The sequence below is a fragment of the Semicossyphus pulcher genome, unplaced genomic scaffold, assembly GCF_022749685.1.
Source record: "Semicossyphus pulcher isolate SPU_LCO1_2020_fin unplaced genomic scaffold, fSemPul1.0.p SCAF_22, whole genome shotgun sequence".
Taxonomy (NCBI): domain Eukaryota; kingdom Metazoa; phylum Chordata; class Actinopteri; order Labriformes; family Labridae; genus Semicossyphus; species Semicossyphus pulcher.
The window spans coordinates 18,380,579-18,402,973 of record NW_027211696.1 but is presented as its reverse complement, the minus strand read 5'-3'; the positions used below and the strand labels follow the sequence as shown (position 1 = coordinate 18,402,973).

Sequence of the window (22,395 nt, the reverse complement as noted above, 5' to 3'; positions counted from 1 at the left end):
TTTGTCGTGCTTTGTCATGCGGTATAATTTTATTACAAAAAGATTTTATACAAATTTAACTGCATAATGGTAATGAACACTTGTATCTGTTTATTTCACACTTTGCCCTCTCTGTCGTCAGTGGCAGGAAATGACTCGGCCCATCGCGTATCATTCAGCGAATAAACAGAAGGTAGAACATTCAATTTAGCACCATTCCTTTGCAAGAATGTTGACCACAAACCCAAACATGAAACATAATAACAATATAATAACTCTCATTTTAATTAATACACAACGCAAACATATAAACAATAGCAGTTCAAACAAACACAAAAGGACACTTAATTTAGATTTATTCAGCTTAACAACCAGAAAAAAGTGAAGTCCAGTGAATTTTGGCGTCTGTGTTTCATATCACTTTGAATGTTCATATTTATTATTCATATATTTAAATATTGATGTCCTTGGATGTAAGATATTTTATCTAAACAGGTGGACCGACCAGGTGGATCTCGTTTTTGATACAATTATTTTGCAGTCAAATGATACATTTGTCACGGCAGGATCCTGTCGGGATCAGTTATTGAAACAGAAATCCTCCACGTTGTTGAGTTTGATCGTCTGTAGCTCCTGGCTGTCCAATAGTCTGTAGCTGAAAGACACTCTGCTGACGAACTTCCCGCTGGACACCATCCTCACCACGGTGTTGTCGCAGCCGATCTTCATGTGGGCTGAGGGAGGAAAGAGAAGCCATGTTAGAAAGTTTTACCTCCATGTAATGCCAAAGGAAGCAGATCAGTGTGTACTCACTGGGTCCAGTGAAGGTGATGCAGAGGTCTGTGATGGGCAGCAGCTTCGATGTGTCGATGCCGTTTCCTCCCAACAGCTGAACAAAGTCTCCTGATTCTGCACAGCCAGGCATGGACCTCTGTGGAAACCAGCACATGGCTTAATATCATGTAGCAAATACCAGGGCTGCCCCGTAAAGTCTACAATTACAATCATCAGACACGGGGCCCCTAATTCGACTCATCACATGTCAGTAGAAACGGCACGGCAGGCTGGTGACTTTATAAAACGACCCTTCAGTTTCAATCTGTCCTGAGGTTTTTTCCCAGGAGCCAAATTCTTCGCAGAGATCTCCTCTCCAAAAATACTAATCGATAGTTAAAATGGATTCAAAAGCTGAACTAAAGCAGATTCCAATAAAACTGCTCTTTGGTGGGCACAGGATGTCAGAAGAGTTTCTGTATTTACTCAGCTTGTTTTAAGGTACCAATTCCCTCTGTGTTCATAGTTCACGTTTTTAACCTGGAGGTAAATTATCTACAGAAGTCTCCTCCACTTCAAAACATACCTTTTTAATGATACTGAATAAAGCAATTTCACGTTGTGGACTGCAAGCTGAGCTGCTGCTTTCTTTAGCTCAGCTTGCTTGTGTGTCTCCATTTGATCCATGATGGAAATCTTTTATCCGGTTGAATGAAATGGTAAATAATAATGGTGACGTAACCTGAGACGTTCAGTAAGTTGTAGGCTATAAATGATTTCATATCTTTCAGACAGCTGCTGCTTCTGGAAAACTCTGATAAACTAGCATCTTACAGGTTAACCATAAGACTCATCCATGTTGATAAAACAGAAGGAACAAATGGTCTGATTCGTCTTGAGCAGCCAAGTCCTGACTTTACAGTAAAACAAACTCATATTTACAGTTAGCCTACAATTCATTGGAAGGACAATTTATCACATTGACTGGGTAGGAAGTGCCAGCACAGCTACGATTTACAAAATGTTTTCTTTCAGGTTTTTGAACATGGAGTGAAGTGATTTCGTGTTGTGTTTTTTGACCTCTTAACATCGCGTAACATTTTATACCATGATCTTTTCCTCAACATAATCCAGTAGTTTCTGTGTCTCAGCGTAACCAAACTGTGAGCATTTCACAATGTTTGCTTTTTAACTTGAACTTCAACAGATGTCTCCTCAGTGAAATAAATCAGGCAGAAAGCCCTGAAAACTGCCAGCACATATATGTAACTCTGTTTTTTAAAATTAGTAAAACGTCAGTGATATGTTAGTTCCCTCAAATCTCAACAACAGTTTTAAATCCATACATAAAGTGGGTATAAGTGTGTAAACGAGGCCATGTTGCTGTCATATTATCAGTTTATAGTTTTTGGCTGCGTTGGACACCCTGAACCAAATTCAGCTCCATTGTAGTCGTGGTAACCTTTTAGACGATTCAAACACTGCTGCTAACCAAAGAGGATATTGAACAGATTTATGCACTTTTTTTTACCTTGGGAAAGTTGTGCATGTGTCCCAGGCTGAACTCGGAGACGTCGATCTCCACTGGATAAATGATGGAGAAGCTGCAGTTCCTGTGCTGCTGCGGGATCACCATTGTGTAACTGCCCTCTGGTGACTGGGAGATGACATTACAGGCTGCAGGGGAGACGAGAAACGGTGAAAGGAGGTGCACTCATAGCAAGGATTGGATGGATGCTCAAGGTGAAGCAGGTGAAAACATGCACAAATACAAACATACTGACCAGCACAGTGATGAGTTTAAACCAGACAACAAAGGCAGAATGTAAAGGTGATTTAATAATGGAGCAAAAATCATGTTTACAAAATGCATATTTTGATTCTGATCATGTGTTTGTTGGTGAAACGAAAGATACAGGCGCTGTAGCGTCAGAGATATTAAACTGACTGCACTAAATGTTGCTGTCGACAGAATTCAAGCCTGTGCTAAAGATTACTGTGACCACGCACAAGAAACATATCTTTATCTTTGAGGATATAAAGTTCCTGCTGTATTATCCGTTATACGATAAAATAAACCAAAGATTATTAAAGTCAGAGGAGGAGTATTTTTGGATGTTCTGACTTTATTCTAAACATTTTAACCTCATTCTTGACCTTGGATTTAGTTTGTTTTGTCCTTGCATGTTTCTAAAGGACAGCATCTGCCATGTGATTGTGGTCCTGATCCAGACACTAAGTAATGGCAAGCTGCCCCCTTTTTCGTTGCAATCGATGACTAAAGCCCCCCGCTAGGCTTCTATCATCACCATTGACTCACACATAAATAGCTGCCCAAATGGGACAGTCTCGCACTTACGGAAAGGGTTGATGTGTTTCCTGACTGTCAGGGTGAAGCTGCTGCCGGCGTTGTGAATGCGGAAGAAGACCATGGCCACGTTCTGAGAGGAGCGCACGGTTCTCCTCAGTGATCCCGAGTCGCAGTAATCCACATAACGCTCGTACACGGGCAGCGGGTGATCCTGGGAGCTGGGGAACTTCTCTCCTTTCATCACCCAGCCGTCAAACACCTTTGTGGGACAGAGTCACGGGGAGAAGTGGGGTCTTTAATTCAGTCATAGATGCAAATTGCTGATATTGCTCCAAGGTTTAGACCATGATGTAAGTTTAGCAGCGTGCAGTGTTAGAGGGGGAGCTTTAAGGGGAAGGTCAGTAATAGTAAGCAGGTTATGTACAGTTGCCTTATGTTAGACAAGCAAGTTGATTGACACCAGTTTGGTGTCATGAAAGCAAAAACATGCTACACTTCAAAAACAAATAGGAAGTCGCATTTTACCCCCCATGATTACTAAATGTATACATAAATATATAATGGAAAAAGAAAGTTAAAACTGTTGCATGTTCCAGTTGATACTTTAGCTCAACTTCCCAAATCTAAATGCCTTTTTAAGCAACGGGTACCTTTAAAGAGGAAAATAGTAATTTTTCAAAGATGCTGTGAGTTTACCGTGATGAAGTCTCCTCCAATGCAGTCGATGTCAACGTTGTCGTAATCCACAGTGATCACTTCGTTGGGCTCTGCCATGAAGAAAGCAGCGCAGCTGAGCTGAGGACGCTCGGCTGTGAAGGTGAACTGACCCTCCACTGCAACCATGTCCAGACAGCCTGCGACACGAGGATACAGGTGCAGGTCATAAATAAAAACAACAGAAACTGGTATGCAAGATATATTTGTAATTAAAACTGCCACTAATATTATTTTTCTGTATGTATTTATATTAATCCAATAAATCCAATTGAAACAGAGAGAGAAACTGTGTTTATGCTTTAAACTAAATCTGGTCAAATACATCAAATAGTAACATTAATGTCTAATATTGTTCATGGTCGCTTTCAAAATAAAATAAATATGCCCAGTTAGAAATTATTTTTTAATAAATATAATGTATGTAAGTCATATATATGAAAATCTCCTTTTATCTGCCTCTTATATACATTTTATAACACTTTTATACACATTTTTAACCTGTCAATTATATTATTAAAATAGGCTTTGTGCAGAATTGACACAACTTACGTAAAGGTCGGCGATACATCAACTCTTCAGGTGTTTCTCTTTTGAGTTCCGGGTTGAAAAATGAAAATAATTCATCTTTTGAGATCTCGTTGTTCTGCTGAAAAAAATGTATGAAAGTTTAACAGGAGCTTATTTTTTTTACTGAAGAGAATAAATATAAAGTTTAACTTCACTCACCTCGATGTATCTGGAGTCTCCCTTGAGGACGGACAGACACAACACCAGAAAGAAGAGCTGCTCCCGGAACGTGCGCTCCATCATCACGCGCATCTCTGTCTGCAGGATGCACCTGAGTGGAGAGGAAGTCTGAGCTGCTCCGCCACGAGCGCGGCTTTTTATAGAGACAAGTACGGTAACGATCATCGGACATGGTCGCTGTCACCCACCGTGGAGTCCCCCCCTCCTCCCCCTCCTCCTTTCAAAACCAATTACGTGTTTGTGACGAGAGCAAATGATGGACAAGTTGAGAGAGAGAGAGAGAGAGAGAGAGAGGCAGCTGATGCCAAAAGACGCTCAAACGAGATAAATATGACGTCATCTTCCCTCAAATTGTTAAAATTATCTGCAGTCCCTGAACAGTGCTGATCATCAAACACATGATCAATCATGCAAACTTAATTTAACGTCATTATGCACTGTGTTAATCAGCCACTTCTCTGCCTTTTGAGGAAGAATTGAGCAGATGTTTGCTTAAAACCATGTCAGTGCTGATGTTTGCATTTGTATCTAATTGCAAACATCATAAGAACCTGTATGTAATTGATATCTATCTCAAATTAAGCTTAAAACAGCCACTGAAAGTAGCTTAATGTAACAAAATAATGATGGCAAGTGGGGAAATTCTATCGGCTAACAAAGAAAATGTGACATAGTCAAAAAAAACTAGTTAATGGAGTAAACAGCTAATACATTTACTGTAACTTAAACCCTAAAGATATAATCTCAAATATCTCATTTTCGTCGTCTTTGGCGGCATCTTATGGAGATAAACAGTAATTGCAGGAGCACACTTCCCAGATATCCAGACAGTGCTGCATGTGTGACGTCCACGGTTGGCTCCGGTTGTAACTCTTGATTTTCCTGGCTGACGGTCACTTTCCTTTTCAGACTGTTTGCTTCATCTGAGCGTCGAGTTTGTTTCTTTTTCTTTGGATTTTCACTTCTTGTTGAAGTTGTATCTGTAGTCATCCATCTTTTCTTTGTTTGTTCAGCCATAGTAGATTACTGTTTACTCGCAACACTTGCAGAGAGCGGAAAAGCAGCCGCTTAGCTCCGCCTACCCTCTCTGGCAGACCAACCACTGCTGGCTGATGAAAACGCGTCACTAACTGGGTGCCGCTTGTTGCACCAGACAGCCAGTCTGTAATACTGCAAATGCAAAGGCTTTCATCAGTGGATATTTATTGAAATGAAAATCTTCAAGATTATTACTTAAATGTCCTTGAGAGAAAATGTGTCTTACAGCCAGGGAAAACCTTAAACAAATAGGCATAGAGATACAGACTCGGGTCCAAAAACATAAAAATAGTATAATACATAAAAAGATGAATGGGTTACATGACAAAAGGACACAGATTTATGTGGGATTGTTTTGCTGCTCACAGGTGAAGAATTTCCTTTAACATCTGTAGTTATTTAAAATACTTTTTATATTGTTCAAAAGTGTTTTTTTTTTTTTTTTACTGTGTCCAAGAAAAAAGATCCCAAATTAAAAATCACACGTAAGAAAATCTGGATTTATCTGTGTAACAATTCCACGTTGCAGGATTTAAGCCTGGTAAGAAAACAGTGTTTTCTGTCACAAATGCCATTTAATGGCAAAGAGGGGTCAAAGGTCAAGGTGGGATTTATTGTCCTTCCCTCCACTTATATATATATATATATATATATATATACATACACACACACTCTACTCAGTATACAATGGGAGGAAATTGCAATCCTTCAGTGCGTCATTGCACAAGATAAGGACGGTTTTTCTGTTGTGATTCAGGAAGTGAAGGCGCTGCTGGGGACCGGCTGAGGTCAGCTGTGATGTGAGTCCATGATTTCACTTTGATTTTATAGTTGTTATCTATCTGTCTTTTATCTTTTTGATTGGTTATATTGTTTCGCTTTTGTCTTTTTATCATATTTCATATTTTATCATAAGTCCAAAATGTATTTAATGTTTACATTTTCCCTGTTTTAATATGAGTTTGTCAGTCTCATATAAAGTACTTTGAGTTGCACTCAGTCTTATGTACAATTTCTAGGCATTGTCTTTCTAAGCAGCCTCGCAGCATCTGTAAAGATTCTTGTTTCTATTCATACAGTGAACTTTATTTTCGTGGACGTTTAAAGTTACATTCACACTTCATTAGGAGTGGAGGACACTGAGTACTCCCCCACCTGTCTGAGCTCTGTCCCTGTGGTCTGCAGGTGCCTCAGGCTGTTGGAAAGGTCAGTCAATTCAGATGCAGAAATTGGACCTGGGTGTTATCCACACTCCTGGTGGTGTCGAACAGAACAACCTGATTGTGTCCTCAAGATAAGTAGTGTATAAACTTGTTATTCAAAACTTGGAAACTCCATTAGAATATTTTATACACCTAGAAGGCAAATACAACTTGGGATACAATTTAAAGTTTTAAATGATGCCAAAACAGTGAGCTTGTTAAGACTCACATATGACCCCAAAAGTAGCAGTGTTAAATACAGCCAATCTTGGAACCCATCGGCTATAGTCTGTTGACGATATAGCCTCTGGGATGGACGGTGAACATGTCGGGTGGGTTCGGTTTAGCCAGCGTTTAGCGATAAACGACTTCCAGCCATGGCTTCCTTTTCCATCCGCTGCATTGTTTACAGTCCAGGTCGCGACTCAAGAAGCGACCGTGTGTTCAGATCAAAAGTGACACGAAATTGTCTCAAGTTGAATTCTTGATCTGGAGCAGCTTTTTAGCTGAACTTACTGCAGATGTCTGTTCGTAGAGATTAATAAGAAGCCAAATCATCGTCAGATAGCCGCTGATGTGAGCCGGGATGTCATTACGGCGGATAAAAGTCGAGCTGAAACGGCATTTCGAGAGTATCTAGCTTCCGTATCGTGACGTATTTCCGAGGGACACAGGACGTGCAGGCGGGACATATTATTAGAGGGATTTGATTTGATCGCTGAGAAGTGGGCGTAGACAGACGTTCTCCACAGCGCAGTAGCTAGCTAACTGACCGAGCGTTCTTGGTGCTCTGTGGCTAAATGTTGCAGATTGATTGACAGGTGGATGTCATGATATTATTGGTTGAAATTGTTTGGTGCTAACTTACGTAAGCACACATGACATTTTGTTTTACAGGAAGAAAAAATGATCAGATTTTGATATAAGAATATGAAGAAATGGATTTCCTGTATTTTTTTGGCCTATATTGTCAAATAGATGCACAATATTACCGGGGATGTGAACTTAAAGGATTAAAATGACATTTTTCATTTCACCTCGACTTTAAGTTCTGTCCGTCTTTGCTCTCCACACGGACTGTTTTTCCTGCATACACCGAAGCCTGCTGATACGTGATTGGTCAGTACTACACGGACTGCAAACACAGCGTTTTTATGTAGAAGCTGTAAATAGAGATTATATAAAACAAACACATTTTCTTTGTAGTGATGCTAGTTAAGTCACCCAGTTCGAGGCAGAAGTTCTGCTCTACTTCCTGGTTAGATCCAGTTTGACAATAGCTGTGTCCCAATCCACGGGCTGCAGTCTTCGAGGGAGGCGGTCCATGGAGGACGCTCCATTCATAGACCGTTAAAGCTGAACTGAAATGAGACGGTCTGGTCTACGGAGCATTTCCTGTTTGCGTCGCCAGCTGTTTCCGCCCTTACCCTTGCGTCACCAAATGCGGCTCCTGTCGCCTAGCAACGCCTAGGCTAACTAGCTAGCATAACTAACGTTGAGTAAGTGAACCTATTATTTTAAAGAAAATTTGTTTCAAGGGCCCTTTCGTATTCTTAAACATTTGTAACGTAAGCTGTTCGAGTTGAAACCCAAAACGTTTACATTTTAACGTGTATTCTTCGGCCGTGTGAGAGTCCACCTGCTCATTGGGATGCTCCCGATGGATTCTTCACGGCCCAGGAAACGGAGGACGCATCTGAAGGAGCCTTCAAATTGGGACAGCCTTCGACGCGCTTCTGTGACGCAATCGGCCTTCAGATACGGCCTTCGAAGGCTGCAGCCCCTGGATTGGGACCCAGCTATTCTATTGACAAATCTAATTGGATGTGCAGATGCTGGAATATACTCTGAGCTTTTGTAATATTAGCTCCAGAGTCTGGCCTTTTAAGACTTCCTTTTATTGAGATTTGACATGATTCAGTTATGTATTAAACAAAATGGCTTGCATATAGTGTCACATACTGCCCTCTCAGAGAAACAAAGCTGTGCTGCACTCAAATACGCCTTTGTTTGCAGGTTAATTCACTGTATCAGTCGAGTCAAACATATGCATCAATGAGCATTTATTTTCCATCTTTGTGAACAGTGCAGGATGTAGAAACCACTCAGCAGGTAACAGGTGTAATGGGGCTGAGATAGAGAAGGTAAAGCTAACAATTACTCTGTGAAAGCTTTAAGATTTCTCTGTGTGTTTGTTTCTATGAAAGGTATGTGATCTAATGTATGTGCCTGTACAACCTGCTGAGATTGGCAGGAGCATAACTGCAAATATAGCCGTTTGAGAGCATGACGTCTACATTATATTCAGATAGGAGCAACATGTGTTTTATTTGTGGACACACTTTACATCCTGTTCGCTCTTTTGAGCTATTTTACAATTTGCATACAGACCTCTCACTTTAAACTCTCATTAAACCTATTTTCTGCCTCTTTCGGAGCAATGCGCTCGGGGAGTTTTCATTTGGCTTTCAGTGTTTTTGCACAGAAGCCGGCCACTTGAGGGTCTTTTCATTTTAGCCCTGAGAGGTCCGTCTGAATAGCAGAGAAGCATTAAGTGCTGGTGATGAAGCGTCATTAGGCTCCATCGAATCAGATGCTTCCCATTGTGTCCTCTGTGGAAGTTATGTACATTATCTCTAAGTGGACGGACTCTGACATAATTAATGTCCACTTTAGCAAATGAGATTTCAAAAATATGCAGGAGGAAGCATTCACATCTGCTGGAGTAGCAGCCTTTTGGACTAAAATGTCTCCATTTGAACTGAGGGCCACTTATGGTCAGCTGTGCTCTCATTTCACAGCTTCAGATTAAAGTACTAATGTATTAAGCAGCTCTGAAAATAGTATCCTCTTTGAAACAGTTTGAGCCCCGTCATTTTACAACACGACTGAGTGTGTGTTCAGACAGAGCAGAGGGAAAATTTGGAGGAAAATAAATAGAAGCAGGACTTCCTGGTGAGGCCGGTCGCTCGCTTCATTTCAGCTGATGTCTGAACAGTTTGCTGTTTGGAGCGTTCACGTTGCGTGAAACAAATTGCTTTCATTGTCGGAACATATCAGAGTCTCCAGCCATGTTAACAGCTCTTTACTGAGCTAATGCTAATGTTGCCATGCTAGCATTCGCACAATAGAGTTGAAGTCCCTCCCCTTCCAGTGGACCACCATGTGACATGAAAAATCTGTACAATAGTCAATGACCAGAGGCAATCATTGGCGTTGAATTACACATATTATGTTTGTTAAATTAAAAGATAATTGCTTGTGTGTGTTTTGTATCGAATATTAAAGATACAATCTCAAATATTTCCCCACTGGCGATAATTGGCAATTATGGGAGCACACTCAATTTAGCCAGACGTCTGCGGTTGGCTCCCTTTGTCGTGGTTCTAACTCTTGATTTTCCTGGCTGACGGTCGCTTTCCTTTGTCAACTGTTTGCCTTCATCTGAGCGTCGAGTTTGTTTCTTCTTCTTTGGATTTTCACTTCTTGTTGAAGTTGTATCTGTAGTCATCCATCTTTTCTTTGTCTGTTGATCCCCGCCCCAACAGCCTTTGATTGCATTCATAAGGTTGTGCTCTTAGCATGGCTAAAATAGAAGCAAACCTTTCAGAAAATATTGATTAATCAGTTATCGTAACAGGGGCTGACCCACATATGCTCCACCTGTGGGCGTTTCATCCAACCATTGACCTCTTTTAATAAAAGGTCAGACAGAAAGCCTCGAGCTTGGAGCTACTGACATTTCCCGTTTGACATGACCTCCACCTGACATCGCTGAGAACACAAAGAAAACCATTCATCCCAGATTAGGATACTTTATGTCAGAGTTTATAGGACGTTGAAACAAATAAACACACACATGCCGATATGTATTCTGAGCATGCTGCTTGTCAGGGTTGTGAGCCCTCACTGACTGAGATGCTGTGACTTGACTGTTAGTTAGCTTCCTATGTGCTCCTGCTGACACTGATAAACAGCCCTCACACTCGGCTGAAATTGCATGTTAATGAAAACTTAAATCTTCTGTAGAATTTCACTTCTTCAGGTGTTTCAATAAGAGGAAAATTGCCTTTCTTATCACACAGATAGTGTCCCGTCGATACATTCTGATGCTCACACTAATATGAGAGGTTGGAGAGGTGAGAAGACGGCACGCAGGTTCAGGTTTGATCATATCATTCTGAGTTTAGTGCGAAGCTTCGGTGACGTCAACAACCACCCGTACTGACGTGTCAGACGTGCAGAGGCAGGAGAAATCTCTGATCTCATCTCCAGCTGTTGGATGAGAAAAGGTTATTGGATCTTTGCTCAGGAAGTGAGAAAAGAACTTTAATCTGTAATTTAAGGTTTCATTCATACATGTCACAAAGCTGCAAGAAAACAAGTCGAACATTAAATCAAGTGAACTGCAAGTAAGGAAGCAGCAGAGATCAACTTTTAAGCACGAGCATGTAGACGTTTCTTTTTTGAATTTTCTTGTCTTCACAATATTTAATTGTAGTCATACCTACATGTTGATGCTCCATTTAGGTGTGGAGATCTACTTTCAGTTTAGCTCAGTTGGTAGAGCAGGCGCCCTGTGTACAGAGGCTACATCGCAGGTTCAATTCCCAGTCTGCTGATCATTTTATGCATGTCTTCCCCCGCTCTCTACTCCCCACATTTCCTGTCTCTCTTCAGCTGTCCTATCAAATAAACTTTAGATCTACTTTCAGTTGTTGCAGCGCCACCTTGAGGTCAATGGTTGCCCTTTCATGTGCCCGAGTAGTGGGTGGAATTGATGCCCTACCTGTACTAATAAGTGATAATTATGTCAGGTTTTGCTTATGATACCTTTGGCTCTATTAAAACAATATTCACATTCAGAGCGCTGTCGCCTCACAGCAAAAAAGTTCCTGGTTTGAATCCTGCTTCAGACGTAGTAGTTTGCCTCCACATGCATGCGTGGGTTCCCTCCGTGCACTCCGGCTTCCTCCCACAGTCCAGAGACACGCTTGTTAGGTTCATTAGGTTCATTGGCCTGCAAGTGTGAATGTGAGCGTGAAAGCTTTTCTGTCTCCGTGTCAGCCCTGTGATTAACTGGGGAACAGTCCAGGTGTGACCCGCCTCTCACCCAACGACAGCTTGGATAGACTCCAGCCCCCCAATTACCCTGAACGGTATGAACGGTATATATAATGGATGGATGCAGTTTAAATCTCATCCTGATCCTAAAAATGTCATGTAGGCAGTGAAACAGCAGGGGGCAGCACTTAAAGGCCTGAACAGTGGTAGAACTTAAAAGACGACGCTGGCATTGCTTTGTCTTTAATGTCATTTTAATCACACTCAGAGCTAACTTTGGCCTTCAGCTGGATTGTATAGATGTTGGTACACTTGCCTGGTGAAATTTAAAAGAACAATCTTACAAGTGAAAATGATTATATGTGATTCATGACGGTCACATGACTATGGACGTCATGTATGTGTGCAAACATGCATGTTTGGACGAACACATGGACACGCAAACAAGTGTGAAAGCCTCCTTCATGACTCAAACTGTAACATAAGCAGTCTGTACCGTGTGTGTGTGTGTGTGTGTGTGTGTGTGTGTGTGTGTGTGTGTGTGTGTGTGTGTGGCGGATTCAGTTCAGCCATGCATAATTCAGATTTAGGAAACAAAGGCCTGCTTATGTCATAACAGGGTAAGCTTTACAATCCTGCGAGGTGAGCAGAAGAGGCTGAAATCCCACCGGCTGCTAAACCGGAAGAGAGACAGTCAGCATCTTTAGCTCCTGAGAACATCTCTCACCTGTTATGCACTTTTATATATATCCTGAAAAACACACAAATTCAACACCTATTATTAAATGTATCACTTCACAGTAAGTTATGTGGACAGTATTACAGACAATGTTACTTTGTTGCCTTTTTATTTGCTTGTTGTGCACTTTAGATTATAACTTTATCCCATTAACTTCATTATTATTATTGTTGTTTTTTCTGATCAAGTTATATCTCTCTTTTTTTTTTAAACTTTTTCTCATCTCAGGTTCCTTTTCACTTCTCTTTGTTTTGATCTGAATCTGACGCCTCTTTTTCTTTGGCAAACAGGAAATCACCTTTTCTTATTTTTATTCAATCCGTCACTTTGTTGTGTTTTTCTTTCTCACTTTGCCACTTTAGGCATCCCCACTGTTACACACGACTCCTTACCTTTTCTGATACAGAAGAAAGAAAATACTGACGCGGTGTAATAAAAACATTTTAAAAAAAAAAGATAATTCTCAGGTTGTGTAGAGCTGTTCACATCTTATCTGTGCTTCTTGCGCCCTCTGCTGGCCAGCTGAGGACCCTGCAGGAGGAAGGAATTACATCCTTTAGTTGTTCGGCTTTGAAGTGTAAAAACCTCCTGATTAAACTAATAAAATAATTACAGTACACTCACAGAAAATAAAATCATAATTCATTGACTTTGTAAATAATCATGACAAGAGCTGCATGAGGAGGATAAAAGGGTCTTACATATTCATTTTGCACATTTCATGGCCTAACACTTCTTAATAAAAGACCTCTGAAATTAAATAGAATATAATAATAAATACATTTTGAAAAAGAAAGTAATCTTACAAGTCTCTTAAACACACTGCAAATTCTAACAAGTTAAGTTTACTTTAAAAAAATGAGAAAACCGATGACCTCGGGAAAAGTGAAAGAACTTAACTGTGTCAACAGATTACCGTAAACCTTTTCAGCTGCATTAACACAAAACAAATACCGTAGAATGTGGTGTATAACACACACTTTAATACATTTTCTTTTAATCTATTTATAAAAAAGCTTTTTTTCAAAGCTTCCATGTCATGTGACCCAGTGTCCTCAAATCAATGTCAGATGTTAACACTCACTTGGACAATCAATGACTGTATATACAGATGGACGACGCGTCACTGCAAATTCTTTGGGACAAGTCAAATATCTTTGATGGTTGAGTTAAGTTAACTTCTTTTATTAAGATAGACTGTTAGCTTTTACAGTGTTTGATCATCATAATTTGTTGTGCATTTACAGTCCAAATAAAGAGACAGCAGTGCAAATAAGTGGCCCACGAGTCGACACTGTTTTGTCAACAGGTCCTGTGTGAGAGTTGGAGTTACGACCTGTCTTATAAAAGCTGTTTATATGTTTGTCCTTGTGTGCATTATGTGACTTGCTGTTGTGTGTTATGTATTAAATAACCTTTTTTAAGTTGCTTATTGTATTTAGTCTTACGATCTTAAACATCTGTGACACCATATTCCAGACATTGGCACTTGTGAATATTTGATTCATTTCTTTATTTAACAAGCAATTCTTTTTAATTGACAAACACATTTTCAAAAAGCTTTACGGTTTCTCATTGAACCCAGTTTCTATCATTTATAGTTCTATTTATGTTGTAATAATGTGTATATGCTGCTACTGTTCACCCTCCATTGTTCATACACAGAGGGGAGCGAGCAGTGCTGAGATGTGCCACCACTTATTTACTTTAGAACAGATTTGAAGCACTTGTCCTTCAGCGTACAAAACACCTAAAGAGCTCAGGATATATCATCTTTTGTTACATCAGTTTATAGAAAGACAGGTGAGATTAATGCATGTTACTAACTTTATATCGTCCCGGGAGTTTTTATGCTCCCTTGTTTTGTAGGTTCATTATGACAGCTATAGTTGTTATTGCTGAAGTGATCTTTTTGTTCACCTCTATCCGTCTCTCCCTCTATCCTACTTTCCCTGTCAAGGCAGATGACCGTGAGCCTTGAGCTGCTCGAGGTTTCCGTCTGTTCAGAAGGTTTTCTTCACGCTGTCGCAAAGTTGTTGCTGTTTTTGGATTAATGTCTCTCCAACAAATATAAGAGTTCAGTAAGGACCTGCTCTCTTTTGTCGTGATTTGGTGCTATAAATCAAAACGGATTGAAGTATCTATTTCATCTAAGTTAAGTCTATTGATCTTTTAGCTTCTGCTTTAGAAGTTTGTACTATTAGTTTGACATAAAGGTGTAATAAATATATATTTGACGTGTCCTTAACCGAACTTGACGGCTGTGTTTACTACTTTTACTCCTTGTCCTTAAATTTTAAAATTTCCGCAGGAGCATGTGATGTTACAGATGGTTATGTTTTCCATCCTCGGGACTTCTTTCCTAATATTAGTGCTAATTTAATTCCTAAAATATAAATGCATTCTAATCTTTGTGGAGGATCGATTCGACATCCACATTTCTTTGAATCATCTTCAAGGAAAATGTATAAACTGGGTCACAATCAGGCCGCAGGTTTGTTGTTGGCTGTGAAACATCTACATGAACTCTTCTTCTCTCTTGGAACAACTAGATATTTATAGAAACTAACTCCTCCATTCCTTTCGTTTTCCACCAGTTCTATGAATTTGTGTGTGTTCCTCGAACAGGCTTCCTGATCTGTTGACCTCATCCAGGCTTTTCCTCAGCGCTCTGAGACTGATCGAGGCTTGGTGACCCCTCAGGTGGTTCTCTTCTGGTGCAGACAGATGAAGAACAGAATCATCCTTTCTTCCTTAGAGCCAGGTGAATAGTTCATTTGTACTCACAAGTCTTTACATATATTCATTATCATTTTTATGGAACTATGGAACAGCAGACTGGCATGAGACACTGTATACGGGCAATAGAACCAGCATGCACAATATAAGCTGTGTCCCAATCCAGCAGCCTTCAGATGCGTCCTCCATCTCCCCGGCCCAACGTATCCCGAGTTGTTTGCGAGCCAATTCCAATGAAAATGCCGACTTTTAAGGTGCCGAGGAATACACTTTAAAATGTAAAAGATTTTGGTTTCAACTCAGTCAAACAGCTAGTGTTACACATGTTTAAGAAAACGAAAGGGCCCTTGAAACACATCATCTAAAGTAGTAGGTTAACCTACTCGATGTTAGTTATGCTAGCTAGTTAGCCCGCTAGCTACCTTTTGCTGGGCAACAGGAGCGGCGTTTGGTGACGCAAGGGTAGACCGGACTGTCTGATTTCAGTTTGGCTTTAACGGTCTACGCAGGCTATCAATGGAGCATCCTCTGTGGACCGCCTCCTTCGAAGGCTGCAGCCTGTGGATTGGCACACAGCTATCATCTTCCTGACTCAGCTTACGCCAGAGCTTCATTTTGTGTTGATTTAAGCACTATCAACGTCCTTTTAAGTCTGTTTTCTGAGTAAAGCTCGTATAAACCCCTGTGGCTACCTGCAAACAGCAGACAGACACAACTTGCTAGAGTTAGTTTAGCAGCTAAAGATCTTTAAGGAGGTGGTGGAGACCAAAACAGAGCGCCTGATTGTTTGATTTATATGACTACTTAATTAATTTATAAAATGTACAGAACAAACCCTTTAGAAATGATCTTGTATTTAAATTTAGAGCTGTTTGATATCTTCTGTTCGGGAAACACTGGATCCTCTTGGAAAGCTAACCACTTGGTGTAGGCACTTTCATCTGTCAGGTAATTAAAGCGTGTACTTGAGTGTACACCCTTTAATTATGCCATGATTACTACCCTGAAACAAAGTACATGAGCAGGCCGGTCTAGTGTCATTTCAGCGAATAAAATCAGAACGGCTTCATCCACAATTTATCCACGTGCACTGCATAAACAATGGACCATATGACTACACATGCAGGTTAACATGAGGTAAGTACAACATTTCTGTTTAAAATCCAGTGGAAGTATGGAGTAGTATAAATTAAAAATACACCTTTTAAGTCCAATTACCTGTTGCTTTATTTGTTCGTTGGAGTTTCCTGAGTAAAAATACTTTTCACCAACGCCAATTAGACTTATTTGTATTTGTAGATTAAGATATAAATAAATAATCTCATAAAATGTGTAGACGGTTAGATAGATTGTTGCTATACTGTGAGGACCTTTGTATATATATTGATTCATAATGATTTATATAGGGTCTATAGTGAGGACACTAGGGCCGCACGGACACCGAGCCTGCCGGTGGAGTTGTGAGAAGTTACGAAGTTCACAGGCCGAAATGTAACCCACTGTGCAGCGGTCTGTACCTGCAGGACGGCCCGTACCTCTCTGCACTGACTCACTATTACACATGCATGTTTGGTGTAAGCAGAGCAACCTTTCTGTACCTTCACCATTATTTTAATTCCAGATCAGAGGACTTAATATCGTGGTTTTAAGACATGAGTGGACTTTCAACAGAGGGAACTGTTTTACTCCCAAATGGACCGCTGAAGGTAAGAGATCCCTGCTGCGTGCTGCAAGCGGAAAACTGTGACATTAGCGTCTCACTGAACTTTTATACACGTAGATTCTTCAGTTATTAATGCACGAAATTATTAGTGTAAGTAATGCACACGCAAACACTTCCAAGCTAATGCCTTATCGATAATGAGCCAATTACTAATTAAAAAAACAGATTACAAGACGTCTGTGATGGGGTTTAAAAAAGAGAGAGTACACTATTACCTTGATGGATTTTTCAGACCACTAGATTCTATTAAAATAACGGAACATTCCCCTGTGGAATAACTGTAGTTAAAGCATAATTAGAGTCGGTTTAAACAACTTTAAAAAAGCAGGATGCATGATGGGAGATGTAATGTGTCCAAGAATGGTTATTAAAAAGGCTTAATGTGTGATAAGGGTTGTTGGCAGTTGTTTTGTGAGCCTGTATTTGGGATTTGTTTACGTTTAAAGTATAAAGATATGGAGATAAATGCACAGCTCTGATGGTCTGACATATATGAGGATGTTTGTAGGTATATCAGCCTGTTCGGATAATATTAAATGTGATATGCTGTTTTAAAGAGGTGCCGATGATCTGCAGCAGTTGAACATGTTTGCCTCCAGCCACCAGGGGGCAGTCTGCAGTCTCAGCAGGAGATCATGTAAGAGTGCTGAGCATGCAGAATTAGATCTGTTGTACACACAGTGCTCTGATTCTCACTATCAGAGACAATAGTTGATACTTAGAGGTGGTTGTGGAATAAGTATTAAGATTTAGATACTTATGTGAAGATAGAAATACTGCATTACTCAACACAATCAGGCACACAGCAGTATTTTTAGCAGGAAGTGAACACAGACAGATGCTTCGATGCCCTAACAGAGGAACCGTGTCTGTCAGATTTACTAAAGTTATCCAGTGTGTCCTGTGATGTAGTGGAGATTATATTCGTTCTAAATAAATGTATCAATGGTTTGTTAGATGTGTAGCCCAGTTTTACAGCCCAGTAATTAGCTTTAAAAAATTTAATTTACCATTTACAAGGTCAGATGTTATGGCTCATTACAGAGTGAGAATGAGATCTTATTCAACAACTTACTCTTATTTATGGCAGCAAAATTCATGAAGGCAGTTTAACATAACTAAACCTGCATTAACAGACAAAAAGACACTAGCTGTAACTACAAAACTCTAATATGATTTCTTTTTAAGTTTTTATGTGGCAAATGGGGGCTGCAGGGTGGTGCAGTGGTTAGCACTGGTTTCTAGGTCCAATCCCGGGTCAGACAAAGTGGGCCTTCCTGTGACCCTGAACAGGATAAGCACTATAGATTAGTGATGCAGAAATTCAGCATTTTCTCTAACCGATTACTCGTCCCATTGCTTAACAATTACTCGAGTAATCGCTTTGTAGTTATTGTTTTTTTAGTCCAGAAAAGTTGCGCAATGGAATCAATGCGGTGACAGTCTCCCACTCCATTGCTTACCTGGTGGTGTGTGGAAAGGGAGACTGTCTGCTCGCCACATATGGCAGTTGTTGCCACCTGCAGGGACTTGAGCACTGGGGTGATTTCCTCCCTCCAGTGTTCATCCCGGAGCTCCCGTGTGCGCTCATTGCTATGGCGGACAGAACGGACAGCAACGATTGCCCTCCTCTGTTCAACACAGTTCAAACGTTTCATAAACTGGAGTTAGGCTCTAGGTTACGGACAGCCTTGAAACCATCATTAATGGCCAGCTGTTGGCCAAGCAGCTGACCGACTCCCAGTCTTGCCATGCGAAGCTTTTTTTAACCAGCAGCTTTTAGCTTCGCAGGATTCTTTAGCTACAGCCGGCTGCGTGCGGTTCCCATGACGTCATCGTCGAATTTATAACGTTGCCATGGGGATTATTTTTAAAACACAGGAAGCAACAAGCATGATAGTTTTGATGACAATGATAGGCATACATGACACAGAGAACTTACTGGGATAAAATGTAGAAAAAATATAGGACCCCAAAACGATCAACGATTAAAATTCTTTTATAACCGATTATGATTTATTGAGTACTTGTTTACCCAAGTACTCGTTTGCCCCCTATAGCCAATGGATGGATGATACAGAGCAGTGTTATTATTCATTTGGAGTTTGGAGTAAGTCCACTGTTCACGTGTTGCTCTGTTTTTGGTCTCCACCAGCTCCTGGGTGGAATATGTGTCTTAAGATGCTAAATGCTCCACTGTGTCTGCTGCTTGTTTCTGTTACATACCTGTGTCTTTTTTCCTCTTTGAATTTTCTTTACAGAAAAATAAAAGTAAAAGCTAAAATAACTACATAACTAATTTATGAACAATCAATATAAACTATTAGTTTCAGCTTGTAGACAGTTAGCTGAATTAGTTTGTCGGACAAAACAAGCTGTTTGATGACCTCAGATCGGGGGTCTGCAGATTGTGATGCTGAAAGAGGAGTTACATATTTGTAAGGGAAACTGCAATCAGTGTTTTCTGAGCTCTTTATATAATTCATGCATTTTCCGATATATTTTGAAACCTACAAATATTTGATCCATAATGGGTCATAAAAAGTAATTGCCTGTTATGAAAGTTGTTTATTAGCTCACAAACGTGATGCTGGTTTCTCCCTTTCATAAGGTTTAGATGTCAGAGGTCGACCTCAATCAATATGTCATTAACCAAAATACACACGCGCTTAGACTGATGCACAATTGTAGCAAAGACAAGATTATTTTTGAGCATCTTTTACCAAGAAATCTAAATATAACATCAGCTGAACGAGAAGGTTGTAAGTGTTTTTTCATCACTTTGACATCATTATTCTGCAAATGGAGGCTTAAAATGACCCCTGGAGTCAAAGCACGGCCTCCGGGGGGATTAGAGGGTCATGATGGAGAGGTGGAAGTGATATAATGTCAGTGTGATGTCGAGGAGAGGAGGGGGGAGAGTGAGAGAGGAACAGAAAGAGAGGGGGGATGGACCGTGGCCAATGATCTGCGGGCGGAAAGTGGAGACATAGATGAGATTTCATAAATCCAGCTACTCTCCACGGGCCTTGAATGCAGCATATGTGAGAAGAAGGAGGTGATGAAGAGCAGCCAGGTGGTTCAGTCCATTTATTCATCCGTCTAGCTGATGGTACAGACCACCAGGAAGGCTCAGATTATATCCTGAAACATCTCTTTGCCCTGGATATAATCTCGAAATCTAACATCCGGAGCTGAGGAGGACGCATGAATTAAACAATCACCAACACCTCTTCCTCCGCCCTTCACGCGCTCAAACGGAGGTGTGTGTGTGTGGAGGAGAGAGCAGCCGATGCCCGGAGAAAACATCCGCCTGTGTGGACGGCAGGAAGGTGGTACCCAGCGTGTTTCTTATCCGGGATCTGACTCCGGAGGCGCGGCGCTGAGGTGATGGGCTGCGCTCCCAGCATCCACGTCTCTCAGAGCGGGGTGATCTACTGCCGAGACTCGGACGAATCCAACTCTCCGCACCAGACCACCACCATCTCTCAGGGCACCGCGGCCACGCTGCACGGGCTGTTCATCAAGAGCGATGCGGCCGAGACCATCCCCTCCGTCATCACCTACCAGAGCAGGCACGCGCGCAACAACTCGCACCGGGATCGGAAGGAGAACAGCGGGGGACACGTCCGCATCGAGGCCGAGACGCAGACCAGCCACACCAGCGTCAAGGTACAGAGCAGTAACAGAGAGGGGAGCGTTTTTTAGATGAAAGCAAACACGGTTTGCTGGCACTGACACGCGCAGGTCGTGAGTGGAAATGGCACGTGAGGACGTTTGTTTGTTTGTAACCGGAGGAGGCCCGAGCCTTCTGATGGGGGCACATGTCTCCTCTCATTCACTGTCTTTATCAGTCCATCTCTGCAGCCGGCTGTTTATCAGTAACAGTGATGATAATGTCATGTGTTACATCTTTTATTGCAGTGAAAGATTTGATTCTAGAGCTGCAATGATTAATCGATTACTGGATCAAAAGGAAACTAATCGCCATAATCGCTTAGCCTTTTCTGTCATGTTTCAAGCCTAAATGAGAAACGTTTGCTGCTTCCAGCTTCCTAAATGTCAGAATGTGCTGCTTTTCTTTGTCACCGTAATTTAAAAGTCTGTGATTCAATCAATCAATATATTTTACTTACAGCACCAAATCACAACAAAACTCAGGACAAAAACTGAGCAGGTCTAGACTGTATATTATTTACAGAGACCCAACATTAATCAACCCATAAGCATGCACTTGGCAACATATGGCAGGAAAAACTTTATTTAAACAGGCAGAAAGCTCGAGCAGGACCAGACTCATTGGTGACAAGCCTTCTGCTTCAAACAACCAGAGAAACAGAGAGATGGTTTAAAACACGCTGTATAAAGAACTCTTCGTTGGAAGTACTTTAGTTGTAATCGTCACAGAAATCTTTTCTTTTAATATTTTGTTCTCTGTCAACTCTGTCATGAGGCAGTTTAGTCTAAATGTGTGCAGTTGTTTACAGGCTGTTTGCTATCTCAAAGCACAGCCCTGTACAGCTCAGACTTAGAAGCCATAGATTAAAGCAAATGTATTTGTTATTTAGTTAATAGTTCTTTACAAAAAACATAAGTTGCGTTGTGGACCAAAAAAGTACAAGATAGTTTTAAAAAAAAGATTATCATGGGTTAAAAAGCACTTAGGTTAGTTAGTGCTTAGTTAATACTTGCATAATGCTACGATGTGTTACACTATGAACTGTTACGCTACAATCTGTTACGCTACAGTCTCTTGCGTGTTGCGTTACGATGTGATGCGCTACGATCTGTTGCGTTACGATGTGATGTGCTACGATCTGTTGCGCTATGATCTGTTGCGTGTTGCGTTACACATGTGATGGGCTACGATCTGTTGCGTGTTGCGTTACAATGTGATGTGCTACAAACTGTTACGCTACGATCTCTTGCGTGTTGCGTTACGATGTGATGCGCTATGATCTGTTGCGTGTTGCGTTACGATGTGATGTGCTACGATCTGTTGCGTGTTGCGTTACGATGTGATGTGCTACAAACTGTTACACTACGGTCTCTTGCGTGTTGCGCTATGATGTGATGCGCTATGGTCTGTTGCGTGTTATGCTACAATGTGATGCACTACAATGTAATGCGCTACGATGTGATGCGTTACATTGTTTTGCCCTTCATTGTGTTACGATGCGTTATGTCATGTTGCGTAATGTTACGTTGTGCAATGTTAGGCTGCGCTACTTTGTGCTGTGTTATGCTGCGTTACTTAGGGTACAGTAATAAGTCATGTTATCTGTGTGATGAAAAACTACTTGGTTATATTTAGGCACCAAAAGTACTGGGTAAGGTTTAGAATAAAAAATGTTGTTTAGGT

The 22,395-nt window shown here is 40.9% G+C and overlaps 2 protein-coding genes across 3 annotated transcripts in view; one reads left to right on the top strand and one right to left on the bottom strand.

The window, feature by feature from the left end:
- Positions 1 to 4,600, bottom strand: crhbp (corticotropin releasing hormone binding protein). The gene is made up of 7 exons (XM_069673503.1): positions 4,508 to 4,600; positions 4,331 to 4,427; positions 3,761 to 3,918; positions 3,113 to 3,323; positions 2,285 to 2,430; positions 793 to 910; positions 1 to 713 (listed from the first exon to the last, which is right to left on the bottom strand). Exons 1-7 carry the CDS (start codon positions 4,598 to 4,600, stop codon positions 559 to 561), a joined length of 978 nt encoding a protein of 325 aa, XP_069529604.1. The 3' UTR covers positions 1 to 558.
- A 15,823-nt stretch (positions 4,601 to 20,423) lies between these two features.
- Positions 20,424 to 22,395, top strand: part of pde8b (phosphodiesterase 8B) — a 40,441-nt gene continuing 38,469 nt past the window's right edge. For both annotated transcript variants that reach the window (XM_069673102.1, XM_069673101.1), the window contains exon 1: positions 20,424 to 20,705. In XM_069673102.1, coding sequence (XP_069529203.1) covers positions 20,424 to 20,705 — 282 coding nt within the window. The remainder of the gene's footprint in view (positions 20,706 to 22,395) is intronic.